The 15,975-nt window shown below is 46.5% G+C and overlaps 1 protein-coding gene across 1 annotated transcript in view; it reads left to right on the plus strand.

The window, feature by feature from the left end:
- Window positions 1-15,975, plus strand: part of UBE2R2 (ubiquitin conjugating enzyme E2 R2) — a 79,821-nt gene that overhangs the window by 56,826 nt on the left and 7,020 nt on the right. The window contains exons 2-3 of the mRNA XM_063128334.1: window positions 8,472-8,558; window positions 13,310-13,407. Of these exons, the coding sequence (XP_062984404.1) occupies window positions 8,472-8,558; window positions 13,310-13,407 (185 nt within the window). The remainder of the gene's footprint in view (window positions 1-8,471; window positions 8,559-13,309; window positions 13,408-15,975) is intronic.

The following is a 15,975-nucleotide window of genomic DNA, read 5'->3' on the forward strand; positions in this document are numbered from 1 at the left end:
GTGGAAATGGTGGGCACCTAGTGAGCTTTTTTGGGGAGCTGCTTCACACAGATTGACCCTTGAATTCCTTTCTCAAGTGGTGAAACACGTGTATTGGGATGAATTTTTTATTTATTTATTTATTACATTTTTATACCGCCCAATAGCCGAAGCTCTCTGGGCAGTTCACAAAAATTAAAACCATAATAAAACAACCAACAGGTTAAAAGCACAAATACAAAATACAGTATAAAAAGCACAACCAGGATAACCATGCAGCAAAATTGATATAAGATTAAAATACAGAGTTAGAACAGTAAAAATTAAATTTAAGTTAAAATTAAGTGTTAAAATATTGAGAGAATAAAAAGGTCTTCAGCTGGCGACGAAAGCAGTACAGTGTAGGCGCCAGGCGGACCTCTCTGGGGAGCTCATTCCACAGCCGGGGTGCCACAGCAGAGAAAGCCCTCCTCCTAGTAGCCACCTGCCTCACTTCCTTTGGAGAAGGAAGTGAGGCATGTAGGCGATTCTCATAGAATAGTGCTCGTTCACTGCAAGATTTGAGCATTTAACTCGCAATGAAGGGAGCTACATACTAAAATCACCAGAAGTAAAATGAGCTATGGAGGTCATGGTGTGAGCCCAGCTTCAATATATTGTTTGGCGAGTTTGACCCTTTGCTGGCATCCCAAGAAAGATGCTCTGTAGAGGTTTAGGGGAGGCCTGTACCTTCCGGAGCAGTAATGTGGGAATGGGGAGAAGGCAGCGTAAGCAGGGTCAGAAGGCACAGAAGTGCTGACCACAGATTTTCAGTCAGTGCAATAGGAGGAGTCTTTGGAGTCTTTTTGGTTGGAGTCATACTGAGGACTAATAGCAACCTTTTTTGCGGGGAGACGGGGCTGTCTGTCTTATACTGTCTTATATAAACTTGAGGAGGCTTATTAAACCATCATTTTCTGTTGACTTGGAGGCGTAGTCTGACAAAGGGTGAACTCTGGGGCTATATTAATTGTGCCTGGCTGTTCCAAAACTGCTGCACCAAATGTCTGTGTGTCCAGAAATGGTAGTTGTGAGTGGCAAGAGACCTGATGTGTTCCTCCTATGGGTAAAGCGCATTGTGCATTATTCGTTGTGGCTTCCATGGCAAGTTTCCCTCAAGTTGCACAGGAATTGCTACACCCCTCCTGTTAAATTCCTACCTGGACAAGGATTTGACTTCCATAGAATCATTGAATAGTAGAGTTGGAAGGGACCTCTAAGGCCATCGAGTCCAATCCTCCCAGCTCAATGCAGGAATCCACCCTAAAGCATCCCTGACAGATGGTTGTCCAGCTGCCTCTTGAATGCCTCTAGTGCCCACAACCTCCCTAGGTCATTGGTGCCATTGTCGTACTGCTCTAACAGTCAGGAAGTTTTTCCTGATGTCCAGCCGGAATCTGGCTTCCTGCAACTTGAGCCCATTATTCTGTGTGTGTGTGTCCCCCACCCCCTCTAAGAAAATCACATTGGTATTGTCAGGAAATTCTGGATTCACATCCTTTATTAACTATGTATGTATGTGTGTTTTTAAAATCCTATACCTTTCCCTTCCTCCAAAAGGAACACAGAGCTGCTTACATTATTAATAAAACCAAATACAAGTAACACAAAAATAAAACCCTACTATGATGATAAAACAATTTATAATGCAATTTTAAAAACAACAATAATAATCTAACCTAAAAACACCAAAATCAACAAGCTATTTTATAAATGAAGAGGTCTTTAAAAGTATTCATGGTGGGGTTTAACCGCACCTCTACTGGGAAGGAGTTCCTCAATTATTATTATTATTATTTATTTATATAGCACCATCAATGTACCACCAAGAATGTACCACCACCAAGAATGCCCTATCTCGCGTCCCTACTCTTCTCATCTCAATTATGGGGTTGGGGAGGGACTGTGAGCAGGGCGTCCCCTGCGCATGGAAGGGCCGTAGTTGGCTGTTAACGGTGCTGAAGCTGGAACAGGAAAAGAGTTAATGCGCTTGCAGAAATTCCTGTACATCTCTTAGAACCAGAACAAAAACCACAGCCTGTTTCCATGGCAACCGCTCAATTCGGGGATGTCCTCTTTTTATTAACGGGGAATTTTCCCTGGTAAATAAAAGGAAACCCCGAAATTTAGATACTTGTCAAAGTCAAGCTGCCAAGCTACGCTCCACTCGTGGGTCTGGTTGCTGCAAATCTGGGGGCATTCTGCTGCTTGTGTGACTGAAGTCACAGTCCCACGCCTGCAATTTGGTCAGCGCTAGTGAGGCAAACCCTGGTGTGACCAAAGGAGTGGGGTGGTCAGGAACTGACATACCAACTTCTGGCTCAGTGTGGGGACCCATCCCCGGTCTCCTCCTCCCGCCCCTCCCCTGGATCCTGTTGCCGCAGGTGTATCCCAGCAAGGTCCAGTCTGTTGCAGGAAGTTGACTTATTCCCAAGTTTCACTTCTGGAAGGTCATCCAACACTGCTGCAGAGAGGACTACCATGATCTACTGTTTCAATATCTTGGAGGTGGGTGGGTATGATGAGCAGCAAAATTCTCTAAAAGTGATGCTTTTGCTTTTAGTGGGGAAGACGCTGTTTTTGCCTTTATTGGTACACTGATGGAAAACATGTCATATGGTTTGAATAAACTCATTCAGTTTCTTTAGTATAAAAATATTTTAGATCTTTTCTCTTCTCTTCCCCTCCCCCGTGTTCCCCAAAGTTCTATATTTTCATGTTGCTTGTTGGTTTGGTAACATTTCTTTCGGCTTGTTAGGCCTGAGATGAAATGCCACTTAACCCAATTTCTGTCTTGTTTAACTGACCACAAATACAGCATTGACTTCTTGATGAATGTTGTACTTGTCCTAGGAATTCTTACAACTACGTTTCAGAGTAATAATACGAGCTTGGACATCTTCAGCTTGGCCCAAAGTTGCCTGGTAGCTCTGATGTGCAAGAAGAGTCCCTGCACAGAGAAGTGCAAAGGCTTTTAACCTCAAAATAGGCTTTGGCTGTACAGTGCCCATTGACGTCACCCATTCATTTTATCTCTCTCCCATCACTCAGTAACTGGAAACTCAGTCCAGACTGCCTCTTTTGGAAAATAGGTTGGTAGCTCTTGAGATGCAGTTTACACACATACAGCCCATCATTTTGAGACTGCTGTCTGCTGAGTGACCCGTCTATTTGTGAAGCCATCTTTTGCCCTGGAGATGCCCACAGATCAATTGTAAAGCACATGAGTTTCCTTCAGAAACTCCTAGCTTAATTTCCCTGGCATCCTCAAGTAAAAAGACCTAAAGTCTTGATCAGATTTGAAAGCGCTGCAGTTGAATACTTCAAACGAGAAGGATCTTGGAATTGTTGTAGATCACAAGCTGAATATGAGCTAATAGTGCGATATGGCTGCAAGAAAGGCAAATGCTATTTGGGGCTGCGTTGATAGAAGTATAGCTTCCAAATCACGTGAGGTACTGGTTCCTCTCTATTCGGCCCTGGTTAGGCCTCATCTAGAGTATTGCGTCCAGTTCTGGGCTCCACAATTCAAGAAGGACGCAGACAAGCTGGAGCAAGTTCAGAGGAGGGCAGCCAGGATGATCAGGGGTCTGGAAACAAAGCTCTATGAAGAGAGACTGGAAGAACTGGGCATGTTTAGCCTGGAGAAGAGAGGATTGAGGGGAGACATGATAACACTCTTCAAATACTTAAAAGGTTGTCACCCAGAGGAGGGCCAGGATCTCTTCTCAATCCTCCCAGAGTGCAGGACACGGAATAACAGGCTCAAGTTAAAGGAAGCCAGATTCCAGCTGGACATCAGGAAAAACTTCCTGACTGTTAGAGCAGTACGACAATGGAATCAGTTACCTAGGGAGGTTGTGGGCTCTCCCACACTAGAGGCCTTCAAGAGGCAGCTGGACAAGCATCTGTCAGGGATGAGTGGATTCCTGCATTGAGCAGGGGGTTGGGCTCAATGGCCTTGTAGGTCCCTTCCAACTCTGCTATTCTGTGATTCTGTGAAGGACAGCAGGTCTGACTCTGTCATTTTAGACAGTGCCCACATGTCACGCTTGTTGCCCAGGTATGTGGATAGTGGGGCTGAAATGTTTAGTTGTCACTTGAACAAGAGTCTTGCTCCTTCTGTGAATTCCTTGGCCTACGTCCAATTGCATACTTCCTTGTTGCTGCTGAAATACTCAAATAGTGGCTTTCTAGGCTATGGCTGCTGGAAGGTTTTCCTCTGGCTGTTTCTGCTGGAACCCCTGGTGTGTTCCTGGACGATTAACGGCTCTCCTCTCATGCACATCTGCTTCAGGCTTTTGCAAAAGCCAAGTGCCTGGCAATCCAGACTGTGTGGTGCTTTTTTTAAAAAAAAAACAACCCATGATTGAATGAAGGACCTTGCTATAACAGTTTCGTTGTAGGTTTTTCCGGTGGATACAGCTTAACTCAATTTCTGGCTAGTTTAAGAGACTGCAAATACACTATACCACCTCAGATAACAGAATCCTTAACTGTGTTTCCAAAGCTGCTGTGTGGGGCGTGCAGAAATTCAGCCGTGGCAGCAGCTGAATACGAAGTTTGTGTTGACTTCTGAAAATACCATGTGCTAGTAATGGCTGTTTTTTTCTTTTTTGTGGTCTGCCTAAACTGGAAGTGGCACAGAGCTGGGGAGATGAATCGGCCTCACTGAACTTGCTTGTAGCAGCTCATGGTATCGGTTTGAAATGTCGGGTGTTTCCTTCATTGTGAATACATTGCTTGAAGGACGTGTGTGTCCCCCCTCTAATCTAAATCATGAAGTTGGAGTGCTTCTAACTCTGGAGTAAATGTGGGCACCCTTCCCTAACCTGGTGCCCTCCATAGGACACCATCGCTCAGGAGATAAGTGATCTTATATTGTTATAAGAATTGCCTTGATGAAGGACTTGATTTACTCCGAAATGCGTCGGCAATAATAAATGCTTTTGAACACACAACTCCTGGTTCCACCCTTGCCTTTTGGCTTTTTTTCCTCACTTGTTATCTGGGGTTTCCTTTCTCTTTCGTCTAGTTCAGTGGTTCCCAAAGTAGGCAGTACTGCCACCTTGGGGGCAGTGGGATTGCATAGGGGGGCTTTAAGAGGCAAGGGGGCAGCAGCGGGGCGCTCGAGGTGGTCTTTTCCGTACCAGGAGTTTTGGTTACAGAAGGAAATTTCTGATCACTATCCTGCACTATGGAGAGTGGTTCAGAAGCTCCTGGTTGCATTTCCAACATCATATTTAGTGGAATGTGGTCTGCCTACTTCTCTCCAAGCAAAGAAATCGTCTCCAGATTACTAAACATGGTGATTTAAGACTCACCAGACATTGGGAAACTGGAATCACTTCATCAAGCCCATCCATCACATTAAGAATGTACAGAATAGTGAGGTACTCTACCCTGGTTACTAAAGGCGATATCTAATATTCTTGCTAAATGACTATCAGACTCTGAAAAGATGATATCACTGGATCAAGTTAATCAATTATGTTTAATTGAATAAACTAAAAAAATGCAATTGGGTTTTGAATAAATATTCCATTAATTGTTACTGTTTTGAATTTTATTGTTATCATCTTCCTTAGTTGAAAACCGCTAATCTGAATAATGATTTTTATAGTGTAGGGTAGGGGGCACTGGGCTTGAGTTTGTGGAACCAAGGGGGCGGTTACCTAAAAAAGTTTGGGAACCACTGGTCTAGTTGGTACCACGCCTAGCAGGAACCACATCTGCAGAATCACTCTTTTGGATTTAGCAAGGGCTCTCCCATGTGCATCATGGCATGTGCCCATGTTTCTTTGTTTTCACATGGGACCCAGCAGCTGAGGTGCAGAATGTGAACTCAGAGCCACTGTGGCTATTCCCACATGTGGATTAGAGAGGTCTCTTGTACACATGTCTGTTGATGTGGACGGTAGGCAGTTATGTATATGGAGGATTGCAGTGTCCTTTGGGGTGGGGTGGGGTGGATGAAGCAGGCATCCATGTGAGAAGCCACACTAGGCTCCCACCTAAACGTCTACTTGTGGCATCTCCAAGACTCCAAGTCTTCAAATATTTTAGTACTTCTAAAGTTATGAATACCTTTCACTTCCACATGTCATGTTTCCCAAGAACCCCAGCCTTATTGGGAGACAATAAAGAGGCCTGCCAAGTAATCCACAAAGCTTTATTCAAGCAATAAACATCTCTTCCCACCTGAAGAGAGTCTAATCTCTAGGGTCCTTCCTCTAGGCAAAACTATGCAAACTAAGCGAGACAATTGTCCTTTCAAGAAGAAGAACAGAAAACCTTTCCCCTGAATTCTTTAACTTCAGGGAGACTGGTTCTGATGCAGCTTCTGCCGAGATGCCAGCTAGGCTGACTTTCTCTCACCTTCCTTTAGCTCCGCCTGTTTTAGTCTGCGGCGTGCTCTAGGATCGGCTAGCCTCTCCGTGCCCTCCCCCTCGGAAGAATACTGATTTCCCACTGACTGTGTGTTGTTTACCCTTGGGGAGATAAGCTCTGGAGAAGGTTCATTCCCAGCTGGTGAAGAGCCCCTGAGAGCTGCCTCCTCCACTGGTATAATCTGGCATGTTTCTATTGCTGTCTCCTCTACTTCAGAGTCTGATTCTGACTGATCACCTGTAACTCCTTCCCCCAACCTAGGAGAGCAGAGCTAGACACAGCTTACAATCTCCTTGACTTTATCCAGAACAGTACAGTTTATTTCACTTGTGCTCCTTTTTCTCCAAGGAGCACAAGATGGCATACAGGCTTCTCTCCCCTTTTCCTATTTTATCCTTAGTACAACCCTGTGAGGTAGGCTAGCCTAAAAGACAGTGATTTGCCCAAGGCCAGCTAGTGAGGGGACGGGTTGTATCTAGGTCTCCATAGCTTTTGTCTGGCTATTTTTAGGAGATCATGATGACCCACTGTAATGGAAAGGCACTGGAAGACTATTGTATCTCAAGGAGGTAGATGTGACATATTGTAACTGCTCCTTTCATGCCTGGACCTCCAGAATCAGGTCTCTCAAGGGTTAAAAGCCTTCAATCTCTTGGCTGAATATTCTGTTCCTCAAGGTCACATCTCTACTCGGGATGATACGGCCTTGGAATGCGGGAGAGTCTCCCACAGACTCAGTTTGGCTGCTGCCCACTTACTTTTAGTGGTGGGAACGTGGGAGGGTCTCTCAATGTACCAGGTTGGCTACTGTCTAGTCACTTTTAGTGCGATAAAGAATGTATAAACATCAGGAGACTGGGATTTAGGTGGTCACACCACAGGTGTGATCAGCTAAGATGCGTAGTCCAAGGAGAACGTCTGTATAAAAACCCGTCCAAAGTCTCGCTTGGTTTGAGCTTCAGCACAGACCAGAACCGCGGAAGGTGCTGCACAACTGTCCAACTCCTGGAGTTGCTCCGTTGTCGCTTTCTTGGGGCTCCCGACATCGGAACAGAGATGTAAGAGATCTCGCTCAGCTTTGCTTATTTAACTTTGTCTGTATGTTTAGCTGTGATCTTTAGCCTGCTAGGTAATAAAGCATTAGACTTCTACTCACTTGTGTTGTTATTGCGTCTGAAATCCGAAACCTCTCTGATTAATTGGCAAAATACCTGCTATACTTTTTGTTGGGATGTGATTGCTTGAGGCTGTATATCGACTCCCTGTCACTTCTGTGTCATCTTGCAAGGTTTTAGGGTATGCGCTGAAAGCTCGTCCAACCTTTTTTTATCCCTTTAGCTCTGTTTCCTCCACCACGGCCCATTTCTCCCTTTTCACTTTGCACAAACTCACTTTCTGCAGAGCCTCCCATTTCCCCTTCTTCTTGCCTTCAGCCCTTCTGCTATTGCGCTCCTAATACCTATAGTTTTTTTACTTTCTAAATCAAATTCCAGCTCAGTAAAACCTTTCCTTGGCCATCGTCTTGGTGCCTCCATTTTGCTTCTAGTAAATTCCCCTGGTTGTCTCTCTTCCTTTTTTGGGACACTCCATCCTCTCTTCTGCCTTACCCAACACAGATTGTAGCCCCCAATTTGGGGCAGGGTCCATTACACTTCTTCTGTTCTCAAAGTTCAGGGGTGCTCAGGGTGGAAGGAAGAAAATATCCCTCCAGCATTGAAGGGTGAATACTTACTAATTGTTTGTTTGTTTACCAGCCTTCCTCAACCTGGGGCGCTCCAGATGTGTTGGACTACAACTCCCAGAATGCCCCAGCCAACTGGCTGGGGCATTCTGGGAGATGCAGTCCAACACATCTGGAGCGCCCCAGGTTGAGGAAGGCTGGTTTAAACCTTTCTTACCTCATCCTAAGATCAATCTTAAGACAGTTCCTGCCCCTCTAAAAGACACGGCACTAAGGGAAAACGGATTGGGAAGGAGAAGGGCAAAAGCAGGCTCAGGCACGGCTTCTTAGTTATAGAGTTGTGCAAAACAAGTGTACAAATTGAGGTTTTGTTCTTTTTCAGGCTCATATTAAATTTCCTATGGACTACCCATATTCACCACCTACCTTCAGATTCCTGACCAAAATGTGGCATCCCAACATTTATGAGGTAGGTGTGTGCATGTCCGTGACAGATCTTAACATACCACAATCGAGATCATTGTGTTGCACCACTGTATCATAACCTCATTTTTTCTCCTCCCTCTCCCCCCTACCCTATTTTTTTTTAAATCAATCTTCACCATTGTGAAGGCTAAAATGTGGTTTGGAGTTTTGGATAGCCGCATGCCTGGTGACCTTGCTTTGTAAGAACAAAAAGAACCACAACAGGTGACCACCAACGGAATAAAGTTAAAGCATTAAAGTAATTGTTATTCAAATTTGTACATATTAAACCAGTCAATACATTGAATTAGGACCCCATTAGTAATGAGAGTAATATGCAATCAAAAACAATTCACAATTCACATACATAAACAGTATATCTAGACCAAATCTGTCAAAGTAATTAAACATTGTTTTAAAGACCACATTAACAACGTTCATGATATTCCTTGTTTCGAAGATTTCTTTTTCAAAACGTTGGTCTTAATAAATCCAAAGCGTTGGTCTTCGTAATCGCCAGCCGGCAGTGAAATGCTCTCACAATCTCGTTTTATTTAGTTTTCAGGGATGAAACCACCCTCTGGTGTTTTTACCAAGTCCAGTGGAGCCTATTTTGCTCCGTCACATCGTTTCCTGTGCTCTCAGTTCTGTCAAAGCAGGCCCAGGCTGGCTGCATCTAAAGCCAGACTGTCCAGGGCCTTGTTTGCTTGCATGCCCACCAATTGGAGAATGGAAGGACCCGCCTTGGATGTTGAAAACAGGAACATGGCAACAGCCTGTGGGGGCATATGTCTGGCCTCTCTGACCTTGAGGCTGATGGTACCTATAGCCCAGCCGCCCCCTATCTCTCGAGGGAGGACATTTGCCCATCCATACTGCCCCACTCCATTCTGCCACTCTCCCCGCTGTGTTCCTCCAGTTACGGAGCGTCACAGCATAGGGGCAAAAGGGCAGACATTTATGTTTGCTGTTCAGCTAGTCACCCAGGATAACTAGCTGCTTTGTACAAGTGGTCGCTTTGTACAGTTGCTGATAAAAAGAGCAGCTTCAGGGAAATCACTGCAGCATCAGGCTGCAGAACTGGAATTAAGAATAAGCAAGGCTACCCAGTAGGGCAAAGAAAACATTCGCTGGGTTCGGACAACACACTGCAGATTGTCGTGGGTTCTTTAAGCCATGGTGAGCCGGGTTACCTGTGAGCATCAGATTACATATGCAACCCCCGCTTGGGGGTTGTTGTGTCATGCGAACCCAGCAAGCATTAAACAATCCTTGCATAACCCTGAAACAGATCATGGGGTTTGTGAGGGTTCTTTAACCCTCGCATAACCCACGCTCACCATGTTCACACATCATGGCAATCACCGAGTGGGTGCGCGAAATGGATACGTGCTACAGGCTGCCCGTGGGTAACCCACGGTGGGCTATTGTGTCATGCAAACATCCACATTATGTCCCTCATTAGTCTGTCTCCAGAAATCAGGATCTTTGGTTCCCTATCTGTCAGTCTGATTTATTCTCCGGTGGGTCTGCTAACCACCTTCAGTCCACATCTTGCCATCATTCCCATAGAATCATAGAATAGTAGAGTTGGAAGGGGCCTATAAGGCCATCAAGTCCAACCCCCCTGCTCACTCCCAAAGGGAGTGCTGAGATATACATGTATTAATTTAATTTATTTGATTTATATCGCCCCCTTCCTCGCAAAGAGCCCAGGGTGGCTACCAACCTATATAAAACACAGTAAAACGTATCGACAATATTATAGTCATAACTCTAAAATCACGAATCTATGCTGATAAAAGAGGATGGTTGACTTGACTGCTCATCTGTCTTGTCAGCCCCATAGTGCCAAGACCCACGACGGCGACACTGAGACATCTATAACTTGGGGTGCCCCTGGGGTGTCCACCTCAGAGTTGTATTGTTTTTAAAACGCAGCCATTACTTTAAATTAGTTTAAATGTTCCCATGTGCCTGAAGCCTGCAGGAACGTAGGCCACAGAGCTCTGTGAACAGAGTATATTTTGCAGTTAATTCATTTTGAATCCGAGGGAGATGAGTAGACCAAGGGACAAAGTAATACTTCTCCCCTGCCACTCCGCTGTGTGGTAGTCCCCCCCACACACACACACTGAGGGGGCCATAGGGCTGCACCATGCCTAGAGGTGCCGGTGTGCGTGGCTTCACTCAGGTAGGGTGGGCACAACATGTCGATTACCAGCAGTTGCTTTTGAAGCCTTTACAAACTAATCCAACCTCCGCAAAGCCAGGACCATTCATTGGTATATACTAAAGTACAATAAACCCACCAACCCAGAAAAACAAATAGAGCCCTTACCTCTACCCTCCCAAAGCCTGCATAAATAAAACGGTCATTGCCTAAATGGCAAAAGCTGGGGAGACAGCCAAATCTCTCCCAGGAGGGAGTTCCCACAGCCAGGGTGCTGACCCCAGGAAGGCCCTGCCACAAGCAAAGCCTCCCCAAACGATCTCAAATGGCAGAATGGTTGGTATTGAGAAGGTGGTCCTTCACGTACCTGCTCTTGACCCATTTAGGGTTTTGTACACCAATACTAGCATCTTGAATTCGGCCCTGGTAGCTTGCTGGCAGCCGGTGCAAATATTTCAAAACTGGTGCGATCAGCTCGTATCTCACTCTCTGTATCTCACTGCACCAGCAGCCGCGGCGTCGGGACTGTTGAAGATCTAAGCCTCCTCCTTGGATGAATCCCCTGCTAAGTGGAGCTTTGACCACCTCGTTTCTCTGCCAGTCTATGGACGACAAGGACACACTGGAATCCCCTTGTGAAGCCCAGGCTGATGGGCCTAGGGCAGCTGCAGGAGCATCGCCATGGCCAACAGAGCTCACTCCCACCAGCCTCAAGGCCTGGCTGGCGGGGCAAAGGGAAACCCAGAATGCTGAGGGGCAACATTGACTGGGTTGTCAACAGCAGCTGTGAGGGGCATGCCCTGCCCAACGTGCCCCTTGGAATGGCTCAAGACAATCCGGGCCAGTGGCAGAGCCCCGGCTTCGCCTGCAGAAGGGCCCCAGTTCCATCCCAGCTGCTCTAGGAAGGGCTAGGAAAGTCCCTGCTCAATCCCCTTGAGAGCCATCACTGCCAGTCAGCAATAGATCATGTTTCCCCAGCATGGTGGTTTCCAGATGTCATAGAATCATAAAACAGTAGAGTTGGAAGGGGCCTCTAAGGCCATCGAGTCCAACCTCCTGCTCAGTGCAGGAATCCATCTTAAAGAATCCCTGACAGATGGCTGTCCAGCTGCTTCTTGAAGGCCTCCAGTGTGGGAGAGCCCACCACCTCCCTAAGTCACTGACTAGATAGACCAATGTTCTGATTCATAGTATCATAGAAGAGTAGAGTTGGAAGGGGCCTACAAGGCCATCGAGTCCAATCCCCTGCTCAATGCAGGAACCCACCTTAAAGCACCCCTGACAGATGGTTGTCCAGCTGCTTCTTGAAGGCCTCCAGTGTGGGAGAACCCACAACCTCCCTAGGTCATTGGTGCCATTGCCACACAGCTCTAACAGTCAGGAAGTTTTTCCTGATGTCCAGCTGGAATCTGGCTTCCTGTCACTTGAGCCCATTCTTCCGTGTCCTGCACTCTGGGAAGATTGGGAAGAGATCCAGGCCCTCCTCTGTGGGACAACCTTTCAAGCATTTGAAGAGTGCTATCATGTTTTGGAGTTCAACTCCCAGAAGCCCCAGCCAGCACGTTAGAATGCTTAGAAGTGCTGGGAGTCGCCGTCCAAGACATCTGGAGGGCCCCAGGTCCGCTCAGTAAATCACACTGAGTGAAGTTGTTTGGCCCAGAGCAGCTTCCCTGCGTATTAAGTGTGTGCCTCCAGTATAAGACAGGAAAAAATGTCTTAAGGTATCGAAGTCTTGGGTGGAGACCAGGGTAGAGAGCAGCCTGTAGCCGAACAGGGCTCTTGCTTGGGAAATATTGGTCAAATCCTGCTACAGGCTGGCAAGTTCATGAGCGAGGCTTTGGGCCTGGATCTTTTAAAGGGGCGCTAATCTGCAGAGCCTGTCAGCCATGGATTTTATTTACTACTTCTCACCCACCCCTTCAATGTGGCAAAGCTCGACCCCACCTAAGGACACATTGGCTAAGCAGGGTTCCCCCTTGTGCGCTCGTCTTTGAACAAAACGGGTTCGCTCCGGAGCAAGAGAACGCGAGCGGAAGATTCCCTTTCGTAGAGAGCTTTGGCTCCCTCTGCCGGAATTCTGTGGTTTCTGAATGCTCAACAAATAGTCACATTTCTAAGGGGTGCAAGGAGCACTCTTAGTTGCACCTTGACGGAGGTTGGTAAATTGTGTTTTTGTCCTGGATGTACTGAGCACGAGGTTGGAGGTGCCCAATCCTTGGTGGTTTAATGCTTGTGTCTGTGCCTCTCTCCCTGCAATGAAAGAGGTTCGGTTAGGAAATGATCAAATGTGGAGAAGGGGAATAATAATTTAAAAAAACATGACAGGGGCAGCCAATTCTGTATTCTCGTGGGCCGCTCTTATTCTCCAGAGCCAGCCTTCTTCAACCTGGAGCGCTCCAGATGTGTTGGACTGCACCTCCCAGAATGCCCCAGCCAGCGGCTGGGGCATTCTGGGAGTTGTAGTCCAACACATCTGGAGCACCCCAGGTTGAGGAAGCCTGCTCCAGACGGTGATCCAGGGCCTGGAAGTGTGTGTGTTGGCTGCACAACCTGACCTAGCGTATCCCTTTTTCTTTTGGTAGAATGGAGATGTATGTATTTCAATCCTTCACCCACCTGTAGATGACCCTCAAAGCGGAGAGCTGCCATCTGAAAGGTGGAACCCAACCCAGAATGTCAGGTAAGGCCATGCAGAGGCAAGAATTCTCTAGCAAAGCACGGCAGAGTTGCGTGCAACCCTCCACGGGGCCCACGTCGTCTGTGTCCCCCCAACCTGTGAGTGAGATAAGAAACAAGGTTCGGTCAATGACTTCCGGATGCTTTTTTTAAAAACCCTTGGGTCTCAGTCCAGGCTTGGATCTCAAGGTGTTTGGTGATGGCTTTTAAGTTTAGGGCTGCAGTCACACGGGTGTCTGACAGAAATAAGGGCTGAAGATGATCCGAAGGTCCCCAGATATTCAGGTGCTCAATTCAAGGCTTCTTGTGGACCGAACTATTAAGACTGAGATTCAAGACAAGCGTCATGGTTTTATACAGGCGGCAAAAAATCAGAAATGGCCAATTTTAAGAAGTTCCATTAATGGTGAGGTGCACGAAGCTTCAGCTGTCGCTGTGACCGGTGGTTCACCCCAGAACTAACTTCGAAATCACAAGGCAAAACACGATTTTGCAAAGCAGGTGGCTGAGTCCCTGTGCGCATTTCCCTTCTGCCTTTAGAAATGGTGTTCAGTCTTATTTTGTATAGTATCAAGTGCCTGCTGTGTTTTGGGGAGTGGGGGAGCTTTCCTTTGCTTAACTGCTCAGTAATACAGGCGGCCAGTGAGCCCAAGCAGGTATTCTTATCTAGCCCAGCGTGATCTGCCCACCTGGGGTTGCCAGGGTCAGACAAAGCATTCTCCTTCCTTCCGGTGGACTCGTCTTCCGGAGACCCAGCTGCGCTCCACAAACTTCTGCATCTTCCCCTTTTATGAAGTTTTTCCTCCTCCCCACAGCAGGCAGGCCCTTTCGCCCCGCCTGTTGATGCTGAAGTCAGTCAGTTTTAGAGCTTCTTTGTAGAAAGGAAGCCTCCAGGGCTTGAAGTAAAACTGCATGTCATTCCTTGACTGTTTGCCCTGGTTTTGTTCTCTTCTGGCTCCTCCGCTTCAAATCCATGGATTCAAAGGTCTTTGCCTTCCCTTTGGAGGCCTCTTAGAATCATAGAATAGTAGAGTTGAAAGGGGCCTCTAAGGCCATCAAGTCCAACCCCCTGCTCATTGCAGGAATCCACCTTAAAGCATCCCTGACAGATGGTTGCCCAGCTGCCTCTTGAAGGCCTCTAGTGTGGGAGAGCGCACAACCTCCCTAGGTAACTGGTTCCATTGTTGTACTGCTCTTACAGTCAGGAAGTTTTTCCTGATGTCCAGCTGGAATCTGGCTTCCTTTAACTTGAGCCCGTTATTCCGTGTCCTGCACTCTGGGAGGATCGAGAAGAGATCCTGGCCCTCCTCTGTGTGACAACCTTTCAAGTACTTGAAGAGTGCTCTCATGTCTCCCCTCAATCTTCTCTTCTCCAGGCTAAACATGCCCAGTTCTTTCAGTCTCTCCTCGTAGGGCTTTGTTTCTAGACCTCTGATCATCCTTGTTGGACACAATACTCAAGATGAGGCCAAACCAGGGCCGAAGAGAGGGGAACCAGTGCCTCATGCAATTTGGAAGCTATATTTCTATTAATACAGCCCAAAATAGCATTTGCTTTTTTTGCAGCGACATCACATTGTTGACTCATATGCAGCTTGTGATCAACAACAATTCCAAGATCCTTCTCGTTTGTAGTATTGCCGAGCCAAGTATTCCCCATCTTGTAACTGTGCCTTTGGTTTCTTTTTCCTAGGTGTAGAAGTTGACATTTATCTCTATTAAATTTCATTCTGTTGTTTTCAGCCCAGCATTCCAGCCTATCAAGATCACTTTGAAGTTTGTTTCTGTCTTCCAGGGTATTAGCTGTCCCACCTAATTTTGTGTCATCTGCAAATTTGATAAGCGTTCCCTGCACTTCTTCATCCAAATCATTAATAAAAATGTTGAAGAGCACTGGGCCCAGGACTGAGCCCTGCGGTACCCCACTCGTTGCCTCCCCCCAGTTTGAGAAGGTACCGTTGATAAGCACTCGTTGAGTCCGATTCTGTAGCCAACTGTGAATCCACCTAATAGTTGTTCCTTCTAACCCACTTTTAGCTAGTTTGTTAATCAGAATAACATGGGGCACTTTGTCAAAAGCTTTGCTGAAGTCAAGATATATTATGTCCACAACATTCCCACAGTCCACAAGGAAGGTTTACCTGATCAAAAAATGAGATCAGATTAGTCTGACAGGGTTTGTTCTTGACAAATCCATGCTGGCTTCTAGTAATCACTGCATTGTTTTCAAGGTGACTTCTTTATAAGCTGCTCTAGAATTTTCCCAGGGATGGATGTCAGACTGACTGGTCTGTAGTTCCCAGGTTCCTCCTTTTTGCCCTTTTTGGAGATGGGGACAACGTTAGCCCTCCTCCAGTCGTCCGGCACCTCACCCGTCTTCCATGATTTCGCAAAGATGGTTCTGACAGTGGTTCTGAGAGTTCTTCCGCTAACTCCTTCATTACTCTAGGATGCAGTTCAACGGGCCCTGGAGATTTGAACTCATTCAAAGAAATTAGGTTTTCCTTGGCCATTTGTTTATCAATCTCAAACTGCAATCCTGTAGTTGCATTCTTATAGAATCATAGAATCA

Source organism: Elgaria multicarinata, chromosome 6 (genome assembly GCF_023053635.1).
Source record: "Elgaria multicarinata webbii isolate HBS135686 ecotype San Diego chromosome 6, rElgMul1.1.pri, whole genome shotgun sequence".
NCBI classification, from domain to species: domain Eukaryota; kingdom Metazoa; phylum Chordata; class Lepidosauria; order Squamata; family Anguidae; genus Elgaria; species Elgaria multicarinata.